Source organism: Trichechus manatus, unplaced genomic scaffold (assembly GCF_000243295.1).
Source record: "Trichechus manatus latirostris isolate Lorelei unplaced genomic scaffold, TriManLat1.0 scaffold00305, whole genome shotgun sequence".
NCBI lineage: Eukaryota > Metazoa > Chordata > Mammalia > Sirenia > Trichechidae > Trichechus > Trichechus manatus.
In genome coordinates this window covers 710943-724640 of record NW_004444241.1, presented here as the reverse complement: position 1 = coordinate 724640, position 13698 = coordinate 710943, and the positions used below count along the sequence as shown (strand labels likewise).

Genomic DNA, 13698 nt, shown 5'->3' with positions numbered 1-13698 from the left:
GGGGGTGGTGGGAGGGGGAGCCCAGTGGTGGGGGACCCGGACTCCCTCTCCCCCTTGAAGCTCCGGGGTCGCCGGAAGTGAAACAGGCCTCGGCGCCTCTTCTTCTGGAGTGGAGGCAGTGGAGGCTCTGAGAGGCCTGGCCGCACGGTCTTCAGGGTCCGGAGGTAGCTGGACAGAGTTAGGGGTTAGTGACAAATGCCATGCATCTGCCAGAAGTCACTCAAGGTCCAGACTGGTGGTGGTGCTGGTATTAGACCAGTCCGGGCCTAATATACTTCCAGCTCTCCTATCCTCTCCTGCGGGGCTGTAACTCTTTTCTACTCAGTTCTCTTGGGAGATAGTGTCCTCACCTTCCTTGTCATAATCCTCCAGCAGCCTTTTTCCCTCAAATTGACTCTTTCCTCTCAGGCACCTTCCCCCCACATCTTCTCTCAGCTTCTCCAAGTGACACAGTTCCTTTTGAACAGATGCTGAGGGGAGGGGGTCTGTCTCAGGCAGTGACAGAAATGAGACATTCACTTCAGGCCTTTTTCCACTAACCATCATCCCATCCCAGGGCCTGTTACCAGCCACCTCCCACCCTACTCTGTCCCCACCATCCCACTGTGATGGTTCATTCTGACCCCATCCTTTTCCAGCTGTTGTGGGGAGACTCAGAGGCCATGGCAGCTAAGAACTAGGTAGGGAAGGAAGGAGGAAATTGTGGGGAAAATGTCCCAGAGAGACTGGGTTTGGGGAATTATCAATGGAGAGGACACAAGGGGCCCTTCCAATGCCTCAGGGCTGGCTGAAAATGTGAGTGTGTCTAGGTGTCACACCTGGAACTTTCATCCATGACCCTTCGACTGAAGAAGTCCTCTAGTCCCTCATCTAGGCGTGTGGCCATCCCATTCTCCTGACGAGTCCCAGGCACTGGTATCTGCTGGGAGCAAAGTCCTGTGTTGGCTATCTCATCTGGGTCAGGGCCACTCCCATGCCACTCAGGGCCTTCCCCTTTGGACATGGTCTTTGCCTCTTCCTGGCCTCATGGACACTTAAGACTTCAGTCCACCTGGGCATCCTTGATTTGGTGGCTGTTGGCTCTGCCCGTCACCAAAATGAGAACCATCACTGTCTGGCAGACAGCAATTTCCTATCTCTAACAAAGTCTAGCTCCCACCCAAACTAGATAATCCCTCCTCTGTTTGGTGGCCTGGCAGTGCCCCTGCCAGTTCCCCAAGGTGTGTCTCTGGCATTTGTGTCCTGAAGCTAGAACACTTAGCTCTGGCATTGCTAAGTGAAAGCAGTCCTCTTGTGAGGACTTAGAGACTCACACTGGGCCGGCCAGGTCCTGGAGGGGTGGTCCTGGGGGGCCGGGGCCTTCCTTGTGTTTGATGCCTTAGTTTATAGCCATGAGTGGGCAGCTCAGATAGACCTTCCCAGGAGCCACTAGCTGTGGGCTGGCTGCCCCAGAGGCCTGAGAACCAGCCAGGGGGGATCCCCAGGCTCCCCAGCTGGCCTTCCATGTCCTGAGGGCTCCCACCTGTGGGGAGACCAGCATTAGAGGGAGTAGCAGAAGGGACAGGGAGAAAGCACGATGGAGGGACAGAGAAAACAGAAAGTGGAGCAGGGCCTAAGAAAGGTGTGGGAACCTGGAGGACATTAGAATTGAGGCTGGGGGACTCACTAATGAAGGCAGATACCGGGCGGATCTTGCGGCAGCGTTTCTGCTTTTTGATGGCCATGGTGTCCTGCAGAAACGGAGACAAGTAGTGGGGTCAGATCACAAGCCCCAGGAGCCTCACCCCTGATAAAGCCTTCTTTTTGGAGTTCATCCTGCCTCCCCCTCCTCAAGTGGTTGAGGTATTGGGAGGAAGCAAGAGGCTGGGCTGGGTTGGGGCTGGGGATGAGAGCCAGGCCCAGAAGGGGTGGAGTGTAGAGTCCAGAGAAGTGGAAGAGGACAGTCTGCTGCAGGGTCAGGGGTAGGGCCTAGGTTAAGGAGGGGAACGGGGTTATGGGTGACTCACAATATTGGCCCCAAGTTCATCATCTGTGGTCTCCTCACGGTCATGGATCCAGCCTTGGCCCAGGGAGGGCAGATCCTGCCCTTGGCCTAGTCCCCCTGGTGGATCTGATAATGTCCTTAGCTGGGCTAGGTGGCGGGCCTGGGGAAGAACAGGTGTGAACAGGATCTCAAGGAAGCTGCACCTCCCAGGGCCTTGAGAGGGAAAGGTGGTCAGGCTGAGGGGATGATGTGGGGTGAAGGGCATGCCCAAGCCTGGCCAGGGCTCAGAAGCCTCACCAGACTCTTGTGGGAGTGGTATAGCTCCTGCAGGATCTCGTCCACTATGGAGTTGGTCAAGTAGGTGACGACTGAGAGCTTCACTTCACTGTGGGCATAGGTGGAGCAGTTTAGCCACCCACTCCCTGGGCCTCTGAGCCTCAGCCCCTCACCTCCTAGACATCGCAGAGTATGACCCAGCTGGTCTGGATATCCGTGGAGAACACGGTTGCTGTAGGGGTGCCTTAGGTCTACAACACTCACATTTGCATAAACATACACCCATTCCCAACCACTAATTCCACCAGACTAGATGTGTGTACATAGGGAGCGTGGGCAAACAGGACTTGAAGGAGAAAGAGGAGGAAGGGGCTCCAGGTCAGATGCTTGGAGCTCCAAGGGAACCCAAAAAACCCAAACCCGTTGCCGTCGAGTTGATTCCAACTCATAGTGACCCTATAGGACAAAGTAGAACTTTCCCATAGAGTTTCTAAGGAGCGCCTGGTGGATCAAACTGCTGACCTTTTGGTTAGTAGCTGTAGCTCTTAACCACTACACCATAAGAGTTTTCTCCAAGGGAACAGAGCTAGGTAATTTGGGGTATTAAGTAAACCCTGCTAGTTGCTACTGTAAGAGTAGAAGCTAGGACTTCTTGAGTCTGGTTTCACGGATGTGTGTAATACTTTTCTTTCGCTTTGGTGAGTGGTGGCATCCAGGCCCAGAATGAAAGAACTCTACTGGGCAATGAAAACTGGGGGGAAGGGAGCGTGTAGGTCGCACAACCCTCCTCACATCACTTTTTTTGCCCATACCTCAGAGAAGGTGTATATGTGTGGGTATGTGTGTACACCTGTGTGTGTGCTATCTTGGCTCCCCAACCCAAACTCAGCACTTAGAATTCTAGGGCAAAGACCAGTCAGACCCTAAATAGCAAGGTTGCAGTTGGTTAAAGATTTATCCTTTGTAATGGAGATTGTGCCATCATTCATTATTCATTGCTGATAGCTCGAGGGCCCCAAGTCCCTAAGTACTCTGTGCCAAATCCAGCCCCCACCCAGCCCTGCCCAAAGCCTCTCACTCCAGCTTGTTCTGAATATCTTGCCCCGCTTGCTCCAGCAGTGCCCCTCGGATGAAGTTCCGGGGCACAGTGACACGCTCCGCGACACTGCTCAGCATCTTGTTGTGCCCCTCGGCCACACGCATGGCCACGGGGCATAACTCCTGGGTTAGGCTGACCATGGACTCCAGGATCACCTAGTATGGGGGGAAGGGAAGCCAGAGCCCCAAAGGGCAGGGTCAGGGCTGGCACCTCAGTGGCAGAGACTTTAGCCTGTCTATCCCAGCCCCTGTAGTGAGACTGAGGGACCCGCCTAAGGTCGCAGGCCGGTTAGTGGCAGAGCCTTGGACACTAGGCTTTCCCACTTTCTGGTCAGCGTTCCTTCCACACTACCACATAAGCAGGGGGAGAGTCAGCCAAAGGATTAGAGTCTAGAGGGGAGAGGTCAGAGTTCAGGGGCTAGGGCTGAATTTAGCAGAAAAAAATCTAAGCCTGATTTTGTAGAGTTGCCTTGACACAGTGGGAGTGTGGTTGGTCTCAACTCTGTGCGTTTCCTTCTTGCCCTCCAGTAATTTCCTGCTCTGACTGGACCCCTTGGCCTAGGGCCTTGATCTCCATGGGGCTTCCCACCCTGGCCTCCTCCCTCCTCCAGGACTTGCCTGCAGCTCCTTGTCCACGGCCTTGGACACCTCACTGGCTACTGACTCTAGCCTCTGTCGCACAGGCCCGTCATTGGCCAGCAAGTGGCCCAGCTCATAGAGGCTGGGAAACAGCTGAGGAAGGAAGGGGTTACAGTCAGAAAGCCAGAATCAGGCCTTACTAGGTCCCTGGGGTCCCTCGGCAGGGCCTGCACACTCCTGGGTTAGCCTGGCTGGCCTTCTTGGGTTCTGCTGGCTGTCAGGGAAAGGTGGGGCTGCAGAGTGCTCACCGCCCGGGAGTTCTTGGCGTCCTTGATGAGGTCCCGAGCATAGAGCAGCTCATCTTGCACAGGCTCCAGGGGGCACAGCCTCAGGGCCCGCACCTCCTCCTGCACACGTTTGCACAGCCGCTGCAGCATCTGGAGCCGGAAGCAGTGTCAGGGGGCAGTAGGGCACCCCCATCTTCCCAGGTGGGTGCCAGATGCCCCATTTCTAGGCAGTGGCACTGCTGTTGGCACTGACAGGGGTGGAGGTGATGTCTCTGGATGGCCTGTTCTCTCACTCATTGGGGCACAGACTTGAAAACCAGTTGAACTCCCACAGTCCTGTGTGCCCTTGTCTGTAGGTCCTCTGCTGTTTGCCCATGTTCATGAGTGTCTGGGGTCCATATTCTGAATGTCCTGTCTTTTTGCTCTCCCAAGTGCATATGGTCAGTCCAGTTGTGGGCACCATACGCCTCTTTCATTCCCCCTCCCCATGCGCTCTATCACATAACACTGTGCCCTGCATGCCCCATGCCCATGTGTCCCAGAGGGAAATGTTTACTTGCTCGGCGCTGCTGGTCACCAGGCCCTGCTGCAGCCTGAAGGCCTGCTCCTGGGAGCATGTCTGCGAGTGGTTGTTCCTCACCAGGCACCACTGGATCTGGAGATGGTGGGGTAGGTGGGTCAGGGCCTGGGGATGGGGGCTGCCCCTTGCCCCTTGCTGCCCCACCCTGCCTAGGTCACCACCTTCTGCCAGACATCCTCGGTTCGCTCAGGGGCACTGCGGTAGGCTTGGGAGATGTCACTCACAGGGAAGGACATGAAGCGCAGCGTGTGGTTGCTGTGGGACATAGTAGCACAGCCGGGTGGGTGAACAGGTGAGGAGGGGAGGCTGCCTCTCCCCAAAGACTCACTACCCCTTGCTGACCATGTCTTCTCTCCCTTTCCAGCCTCCTCTCTGGGCTCTCAGTCTTCTACTTTCTGTCCCCATGCATTTTCCATGGTCTTTCCTAATGGTTGTGTGCAAACAGGTCAAGCAGGCTGGGGTGGGGCTAGGGTAGTTCAGGCCTGGACATAGTCCAGGCACAGGGAGGCTGGGGCCTTAGGTCAGGGCACCCTGGTCCACTCACCTCTCCAGGGCCCTCGCAATATCCAGGAAGCCCAGGGCAGACGTATTGTTCCGATCCCATAGGATAGTTCTGGGAGAAGGGTGAGCACAAGCTTGTCACTCCTCTTTCTAGGTCTCTACTGGGGACAGTGACACAACCCTCTCTGCAGCCCTCCTTTCCTGGGAAATGAGGCTGACTCAGAGATGGTTTGGGGGCTGGGGTTTCCTGGAAGCTCGGGCGCAGAACAAGGAGGCTTGTCAAGCAGGGAGGGTGTGTAGGGGGCTGTGCTCCAGGTCATGGCGTCTGGGTGTGGGCCCCACCTTAGGGAGGAGTTTATCTGCAGGGCCTTAGACAGCATCTTGGCCCCGATGTCCTCCATGCCATTGCCGCTCAGATCCACCTTAGCCAGGCAGGTGTTGCTGCCCAGGGCATTGATGAGGATGCTGGTGCGAAGCTTTAGCCGGGAGTCCGCCACTGACAGTGACTGCAGGGACTGTGTGGGCAAGTGGTGGGGGTTGGGCCTAGTCCCCGCAGCCCCCTGCCACTGCAGGTCCCCTCCCAGCCCTAGTCACTCACACAGTCCTCTTCCTGGATCAGCTGCACCAGCTTGTGGAGGATCTCCTCCAGGGTCCTGTGGGGAGGTGGGGCTCAGAGTAGAAGGGGAGGGGTAGGGGTCATGCTGTCGGAGGAGACAGGTGGCTTGAGCCAGGGAGAGGGCCAGAGATCACACAGTGAGCCAGGAGGATGGGTGGATGATGGGGCGAGGGTCTGTAGGCATGGGGAGTGGTCTCACTTGGCCTTGACATTGAAGTTCTTGCCCAGGAACAGGTGCTTGAGGGACTTGTTCTTGCCAAGTGCAGGTACCAGTGTCAGCAGGTCCGAGTCAAACCCTGGCCAGTAGATGGGAGAAGCCTGAGGCTCACTGGACTCCCCTCAGGGCTTCTCCTCCATGCTCCAGGCCCTGCGCCCACCTGGTTCCCAGAGAACGGAGGCACCCCTACTCACCATTGTCTGACAGGTCCAGGCTGCCCACGCAGGTGACAGCCCCCAGCTGCTCCTGCAAGGCCTGGGCTCCTGCTGAGCGGAGCTGCAAGGACAAGGTGAAGGGGGAGAGGTAGTGGTTGGGGTGGGAGATAGGGTATCTTTAATGTTTATGCCAGGACTCAAGGTCACTCCAGGTCACTGGGGGGGGCAAAACCATACAGACCCTGACTCCACACTAGATTCTCCTCTAGGGCTCTCTCCCCTTCAGTCAGAAAAATCTCAAGGTGGCCACTCCTAAAACAGCTTGCTCCTGCCCCCTGGTGGGAAAGCTTTGTATCTTTCACCTCAAAGCTTTAAGTGGGGAGATACTGGGGCTCAAGACGAATGGCCTCTGGAAAGAGGAACCTAGACCACAGACTGAGGGGGCAAACAGAGGCATGGTCAGGTCTGGGGTGGGCAGGGGCAGAGAGGGGCAGCACAGAGGCAAGACAGAGCCGGGGGTTGACTTAAGTCAAAGAAATGAACAAGCGGCTGATGGGTGGGAGGCAGGTGGCAGGATTGGGGGGATTGAGGGCTCACCTCACAGCTGCTGAGGTCCAGATGCAGGTCACTGAGGTGACTGTTGAGGGAGAGGCCATGGAGCAGCGCCCTGTGGGAGGAAGGTCAATAGGCTGCTTTTCCCCCCTCCCCTCTCCTGTGGTTCCCTTGGACCTTCCCCCAACCCTGCACCCACCCGACCTGAGGGCCTCCAGGGGCAGCCGTGTGGCCGACAGGCTGATGTGGCCCAGTGTGTATGCGCTGCTGAAGAACTGCTTGAAGGCTGGTGGGGCCTCCCGGCCCTTCCTGCGGAGACCCCTGGGTCAGCAAGGGTGGGGGACGCCATGGTTTGCTGAATCCCTCCCTGCATCTCTGCCTGCTCCCACCTGTGGGAGCAGCTGTTGCGCGCCAGGTTGAGGTAGGTAAGGTGGGAGCAGCAGCCATGGAGCAGGGCGCCCAGAAGCTGTGAGGAGAGACATGGTGGGTCTTAGGGGCTGGGAGCAGTGTTGGGAGGGTAGGGTGAGGACTCCCTTCCTCCCTTCCCATCAAAGTCCCGGCTCTTTACTCTCTGAGGTCAGCCTATGTTTGCCTGTATTTGTTGTTGTTAGCTGCCATTGAGTTGGCCCCCTACTCATAGTGACCCCATACACAACAGAATGAAACGCTGCCCAGTTCTGTGCCATCCCCATGACTGACTGTGGATCACACTATTGTGATCCATAGGGTTTTCATTGGCTGATTTTTGGGAGTAGATTGCCAGGCTTTTCTTCCTATTCTATCTTAGTCAGGAAGTTCCGCTGAAACCTGTTCAGCATCATAGTAACACGCAAGTTTCCAATGATAGATGGGTGATATTGGCTAGGAATCCAACTCAGGTCCCCTGAATGGAAGGTGAGAATTCTACCACTAACCACCACTGCCCCTGTACTTAGTCTGTTAGAGCCTCAGTTTTCCCCTCTGTGGAAAGTGAGTCTACTCTCTGCTTGGTGGTGGTGGTGGTTGTTAGTTGCTGTCGAGTTGATTCCAACTCATGGTGACCCCACATGTGTAGAGTAGAACTGCTCCATAGGGTTTTCAAGGCTGTGACCTTTCAGAAGCAGTTCACCAGGCCTGTCTTCTAAGGATCCTCTGGATGGGTTTGAACTGCTAAGTTTTTGGCTAGTAGGTTCAAGTGCTTAATTGTTTGTGCCACCCAGTGGTGGTGGAGAGGCTCAAATACAGTGGATATAAGCTAGGGCCACCACCAGCTTATAAGGTGACTTTGCTCAAGTTAGGAAAAGCCTCCTTTCCTCCTGGGGGATGTAACTGGCACCCAGGCACACAGTGAGGTGAATGGAGTAAGGGCCGGCTTTCAGGCACAGCCAGCACAGCCTTGGGGGGCGGCCTGCATAAAGGGCTGTACAGATGAGCTACAGCCATTGCTTTTATAATTCACCTGAAGTCATCCCACAAGCTCTGCCCTACCTTGTCTCCTGTTAACCAGCATTCTCCTCCCACTCCCATCTCTGGTCTCAGGAAGGGGGGTGAGGCAGAGACCCACCCTGGGCTCCCAGGTCACCTCAGACTGGCCCCTTCTCCCCCAACTCCTCACCAAGTCAATGGCACAGTCAGTCCCCGACAGGTCCAGGTGCACTAGCTTATTGGGCTGGGCCAGGAAACTGTAGAGGGCCTGGGGAAGGAAGGACAAAGGGGCTGCTGGGAGAAGGGATGATGGAGCCCCTCCACCCCCAGAGGCCACAGAGCAGAAGCCTCCCAGGCCCTGAAGCCTAAGGTGCTTCTGCAGGGGCTTGAGCTCACATTCCATGGACTCACATTGGCCTCATCCGTGGCAAGCAGCCCAGGGTTCTTGCTCAGGTCCAGGTATCGAAGGGAGTTGGCAAAGGCTGGGTTGGCCCCAAAGGTCTGGCCCAGTGCCTGGAGCCCTGAGCACAGTGGGCACTGGGCTGGGTTGGTCCCCGTTCCCACCTCTTCCCCCACAACTCTTCCCCACTCCCAAAATGTGGCCCCCTTTCCCTCCTTGAACCCTGGGATGGTGTGTGAGTGTGGGGGTATACCTCGGGGACTCAACATCCCAGGCACCTTTGGAGAGGGTTTGGGGTCAGAGGTCAAGGGTCTCAGTGTGAGTACCTCGAGGGGAAATGGCAGTCTTGGCCAGGCACAGTTTGGTGAGGCCAGTAGGGAAGCAGAGGAGCTGCTGGCTCAGACTGAGGAAACCTGAGGAGTAAAGAGAGAAATGGGCAGTGGTGAGAGGCTGGGCAGTGGATACAGGTGGTGGATAGTCAGACTGGGGGCTTGAATAGGGTACAGGCCTGGGGTCAAGGATAGAAGTGCTGGGGCGGGGGCTGGAATCAGGCTGGAGAGCCCCTGTTCAGACCCGGGTTGAGCTCTGGGAGAGGATGGGGTCTGCATTATGGTGGGGGTAGGATTCAGGGCTGGGGCTCACCCTTGTCCTCGATGGGGTTGTGGGACAGAGTGAGGGCATGCAGCACACAGCTCCCGTTCTCCCCAAACACCCTGGCCAGCTTCTGGACAAAGTCCCTTTAGGGAAGGGTAGGAAGGATTTGGCCTGAGCTGGGCCCCAGGTTCCAGCCCCTGGCTTCCCCTCCTCCTCTACTTCCTGCCTGCCTGGAGCTGCACTGGTCAGAGGCCCCCACAGGTGGGGAGCAGCTAGGGGCCTGCCAAAGAGCTTGTCACTACTCCAGAGTACCTGGGGACATCCCACAGCTTGGGAAGCTGTGCTGAGACAAAGTCCAGCTTCAAGTCCTCAAGATGGGAGCAGCCCACCCTGCTCAGTAGTTGATGGAAAAAGGGATGGGGCAGGGGACATGGCGTATACTGGGACAAGGCCATGGACCTGGGGTCAGGAGGCTTAGGTTTTAGTACTAGCTTGACCACTGACTTGCTGTGTGCCCTCTTTGGGCCTTGGTCTCCTCTTCTGTAAAACAAGGAGCTGAATGAGATAGTCCAGAGGCTCAACATACACTGAACTTCTGGAACCCTAAGACTACATAGGGGCACCACCGCCCAAAGAGGAGGCTGGCCTCACGTCTTAAGCCCAGCGTTGTCCAGGACCAGCTCTTCGAGGCTCCCCGACTTGCTCAGGGTATGTAGCACCTGTTCTAGCACTTCAGAGCCCTGAGGACAGAGGGGGACCTGCAGTCAGGAGCCAGGAAGGGCACTACTCTCTACTCCACCGCCCTGGCCCCTCCTGGTCCCTACCAGTCGCAGGTCCTTGCAGTAGAGTTTGGTGAACCACTGGTTGTAGGCCAGGGCTGCCACCATTAGGGCCAAGTCCCTGTGGAGAGATTGAACGGGGCAGGCAAGTGGTGAGCAGGTGGCTGGGCAGGAATGGGATGGGGTGGTTGGGCTGCGGAAAGAATGGATGGGTAGGTGGCAGAAGGGTGTGGGGTTGGGGAGGTAGAGCTGGGGCTATGGGTGGGACCAGAAGGGAGATCCTGGGAACGGCCAGGGGTGGGGTTGAGACTGGGAATTTGGGGGTTGAGTCTCTGCCCATCTGCTTACCGGCTCTCCAAGTGGCTGAAATCCAAAAGATTGAACTCCCGGTTATCCTCTGCATGGTAGATGGTGTCCACATCCTTGGAGAGGTGGAGCTGGCTCACACCTGCTCCCCTCCTCCTCCTCTGCCCCCTCCCTCTGGGTCCCACCTGCCCACCTGCTGGGCCCCTGCCCAACGTACCCATTGCACCTCCTCACGGCAGTGCAGCCCATTGTAGTCACACAGGGCGGCGTAGGTCTCAGAGAAGCCACCTGTGACGCAGGAGATGGGCCAGGTCCATGAAAGGGAAGGAGGTGGGGAATAGGCTTGGGGTTCAAGGAAAGGTCAAGGTCATTTTTTGCCTGTGCCAATGCCTGTGTTCCTGCTGTACCATGAACCTCCGAAAGCTCACGGGGTCCTCAGGGTAGGCACAAAGGGCTCTGGACATGGGCCAGGGTGGTTTAGGTCCAGTTTCCTCAAGTCTGCCCCTGCTCACCGCAGACGCTGTGAGTAGTAGATGTGGAAGTCTCAGAGTTGGGGGACGTGTCTCGGGGCCCCTCTGGGGTATCTGCATTTCCACGCCGGATCAGACACCTGGAAGATGGACAAGTCCATCCCAGAGAGGGGTGGAAAGAGGCTCTGTCAATGCTTCCCCTGTTATAACTTCTGGATCCCCAGGAGAACACACAAGTGGGGACATGGGCGCTTTCTTCTTGGTGTCCCAGGGGCCCGGGTCCAGAGGAAGAAGGGAGGGAGGGAGAGGTCTCCCTATTGTCTAACCCCTTGAGAGGCTCCTCCTTTGCCACTCACCCAGGGCCAGGGCAGACCTTGGAGAGGGCGGAGCTCACGTGTCGGGTCACCTGGTCCAGGCTCTCAGCTGAGGGCAGCCGCATGCTCACCATGCCACGCTCCGTCTCCACCAGGATCTGAGGACAAAGAAGCGGCAGGGCCTTAGACACCGACTCCTCCTCTGGCTAGCCCACTCATGGGGCCCTAAGCCCTGGTGCTTACCTGGTTCTGGCTGAGCGTGTTGAAGGCACGGATCTCCAGGACATTGAAGGAGCTCTCCACCTGGGAGGGTGCGGGGATGGCTCAGCTCATGCTAAAGGCCTGGGTAGTCAGGCCCAGGAGGAAGCACGCTGGGTGCTCCCAGTCCCCAGCCCAACTCACCTTGGCTGGGACCTTAAGGGGCAAGAGGTGGAGGCGCCAGGAGGTCAGAGCCTGCAGAGAGGAAAGAATGTCGGCAGCTTGCTAAGCTGCTGCCTAGGCCCTGGTCTCCCTGCCTCCCTTTAGCCTCCTTAGCTTGTGTGTAACCCCTGCTAGCAGTGACCCTCTGCCTGAGAGACCTCCTTTTCTCTCATGCCCCACCCTAGGCTGCTGGACATGAGCCCAGTCCAGTCCTGTGTCTTCCCCAGGCTGTGTCTCCTCAGCCCTCTCCCACCTCTATCTCCCTTGCCTCCCAGGCTTGTTGTCCCCACCAGCCCAGCTGCCCTCATCCCCGCCCTACCCTCCACACTCCCCCCAGGCTCCCTGCCCTCACCAGCACTCGGTCCTCAAATTTCTTGGGCTTGGTCTCCAGCTTCACGCGGTGCTGTTGGAGCACAGCCCCTTGGCTCAGGCACCTCCTGATGCTGTCTGCAGGTGGGTGGGGGCCTGTTCAGAGCTCCTTCTACCCTGGCCGTCCCCTCCCCTACCTCTCCTGGGCTCTAAGATAGAGGTAGGGGCAGGGCCAGATGGGAAGAAAGAAGCAGAGAAAGACAAAGGGCAGCAGCAGAGATCCTTCCTTCCTGGGTGATTTTTCTCTTATTAGAGATGGGTTAAGTGTGGAGAAAACTCTGCTCCTGATGTCTCTGAGTTAGGGGATAGTTGCTGAATGCCACTGTCTGTGGGAGGGTGTGTCTTACACTTCTGAGAGTGTGAAGGATATTCCCAACCCATGCACTACAACACCCGTAGGCACATACACAGTGAGTCAGTGTGTGGGGCATGGAGGTGTCCCTTTGACTATATTCTAGGTGGTCTGGGTGTGTGTGTTTGCCTTTTACTACCACTGTGTGCATACTGTCTGAAGGTGCCAGGGAGTGTGTGTGTGGCATTGGTGGGGATGGAGAAGTGTGAATGAGTTTGCTGTGCTTGCTGTTGTAAAAGGGGCACAGAGCCAGATGGTTCTGGTATGTGTGCATGTGTGTGTGTGTTGCGGGGGGGGGGGGGTTGGAGGGTAGGGAGGAGTTAGTGTTTAAATGAGTCCCATACCCATCTGCTGGCAGAGCCATCCAGATTCCCTATAGAGTGTGTGTGTGGGGGTGTGGTTTCTGTAAAGCTGTGTGTACACACATCTCATGATTGTGCTTGTGTGTGTGGAGGTGTGGGAAATCACAACTGTACAGCATGCCTCTGAGTATCCTTGAGCGTCCTGATGTCTGTGTGGGCTAGCCTGTGCTCCAGCCTCTGGGAGACAGAGACAGGGTTCTGGCAGTGCTAGGGGCTTGGGCTTTGGTTTGGGCTGAGTCTGAGAACCATGCAAACATGAGAGGACTTAAGGTAGGTCAGGGGCTAGCGCGAGGGGGCAGGCAGCGGACGGGGACGGTGGGGACGAGCCGCAGAGTCCCTACTCTTGGTTTTCGCTCCGGTCCAGGGCCTCTTCCCTGACTCCCTTCTTTGCCCTACTAGTCTGGGCGCTGCCGGGCTCCTGGGCGGGGGGTCTCCAGCGCCAGTTCCGGGGCGGGGCCATGAGGAGGGAGGGAGTAGAGCCAAGCACCGTCTGGACCAGGGGCAGCTCCCACTGCCCTGCGGGGCTGGCCTGGCCTCTCCCGGAGGGAAAATGGGGACTTCCCGGAGGAGAGACTGGACGCCACGCTGAGGAGTGGGCCCGGAGCGCTGAGAGTCAGCCCCAGGGAGCGCAAGGGGACTGCACCTATCACCGAAGAGCGAGATGGGCGGTTGTTGGACAAGGAAGGTCCTGACAGGGTGAGGCGAGAGAGGGCAGCGGAGGATGCTCCGGGGACAGTGATGCCCAAGCTGGGATGCAGGGGCAGGGGTTTCCGTGGAGCCAGGATGCATGAGGGTGGGGAGGGCGTGGGAGGCACCAGGGCTGGGGCGTACCGCGGGGAGAATGAACTGGGTCTGGGATGCTCCCGGACGGCGCGTCCGGGAGACCTCGGCAGCCTCGTACCTTGCAGCTCGCGGGTGAGCTCCACGCTGGGCTTGGCCATGGCGGCCGCTGCTGTTGCTGTTGCTGCAGAGGATCCGCCGCCGCCGCCGCTGCCGCCGCCGCCGGGGTGCCGCGGCACATGCTAGACCCGGCTTCGGCAGGACCCGGGCCCGGAGCGCTGCAGCAGCCGCCGAGCCCTCTCC

The 13698-nt window shown here is 57.7% G+C and overlaps 1 protein-coding gene across 1 annotated transcript in view; it reads right to left on the bottom strand.

Annotated features, from left to right (window-relative positions):
- Positions 1 to 13556, bottom strand: part of CARMIL3 (capping protein regulator and myosin 1 linker 3) — a 17650-nt gene extending 4094 nt beyond the window's left edge. Inside the window, exons 1-33 of the mRNA XM_004390497.1 lie at positions 13517 to 13556; positions 11885 to 11979; positions 11515 to 11565; positions 11356 to 11415; positions 11155 to 11270; positions 10841 to 10938; positions 10546 to 10616; positions 10371 to 10444; positions 10068 to 10143; positions 9895 to 9983; positions 9292 to 9386; positions 8976 to 9062; positions 8661 to 8770; positions 8440 to 8517; positions 7235 to 7311; positions 7050 to 7154; positions 6891 to 6960; positions 6333 to 6414; positions 6121 to 6217; positions 5904 to 5958; positions 5648 to 5820; positions 5349 to 5417; positions 4966 to 5059; positions 4781 to 4879; positions 4246 to 4374; positions 3977 to 4090; positions 3339 to 3514; positions 2282 to 2369; positions 2007 to 2144; positions 1667 to 1730; positions 1314 to 1522; positions 819 to 919; positions 1 to 168 (exon numbers count right to left, since the gene is read on the bottom strand). Coding sequence (XP_004390554.1) covers positions 1 to 168; positions 819 to 919; positions 1314 to 1522; positions 1667 to 1730; positions 2007 to 2144; positions 2282 to 2369; positions 3339 to 3514; positions 3977 to 4090; positions 4246 to 4374; positions 4781 to 4879; positions 4966 to 5059; positions 5349 to 5417; positions 5648 to 5820; positions 5904 to 5958; positions 6121 to 6217; positions 6333 to 6414; positions 6891 to 6960; positions 7050 to 7154; positions 7235 to 7311; positions 8440 to 8517; positions 8661 to 8770; positions 8976 to 9062; positions 9292 to 9386; positions 9895 to 9983; positions 10068 to 10143; positions 10371 to 10444; positions 10546 to 10616; positions 10841 to 10938; positions 11155 to 11270; positions 11356 to 11415; positions 11515 to 11565; positions 11885 to 11979; positions 13517 to 13556 — 3248 coding nt within the window. The remainder of the gene's footprint in view (positions 169 to 818; positions 920 to 1313; positions 1523 to 1666; positions 1731 to 2006; positions 2145 to 2281; positions 2370 to 3338; positions 3515 to 3976; positions 4091 to 4245; positions 4375 to 4780; positions 4880 to 4965; positions 5060 to 5348; positions 5418 to 5647; positions 5821 to 5903; positions 5959 to 6120; positions 6218 to 6332; positions 6415 to 6890; positions 6961 to 7049; positions 7155 to 7234; positions 7312 to 8439; positions 8518 to 8660; positions 8771 to 8975; positions 9063 to 9291; positions 9387 to 9894; positions 9984 to 10067; positions 10144 to 10370; positions 10445 to 10545; positions 10617 to 10840; positions 10939 to 11154; positions 11271 to 11355; positions 11416 to 11514; positions 11566 to 11884; positions 11980 to 13516) is intronic.
- Between the last annotated feature and the right edge of the window lie 142 nt (positions 13557 to 13698).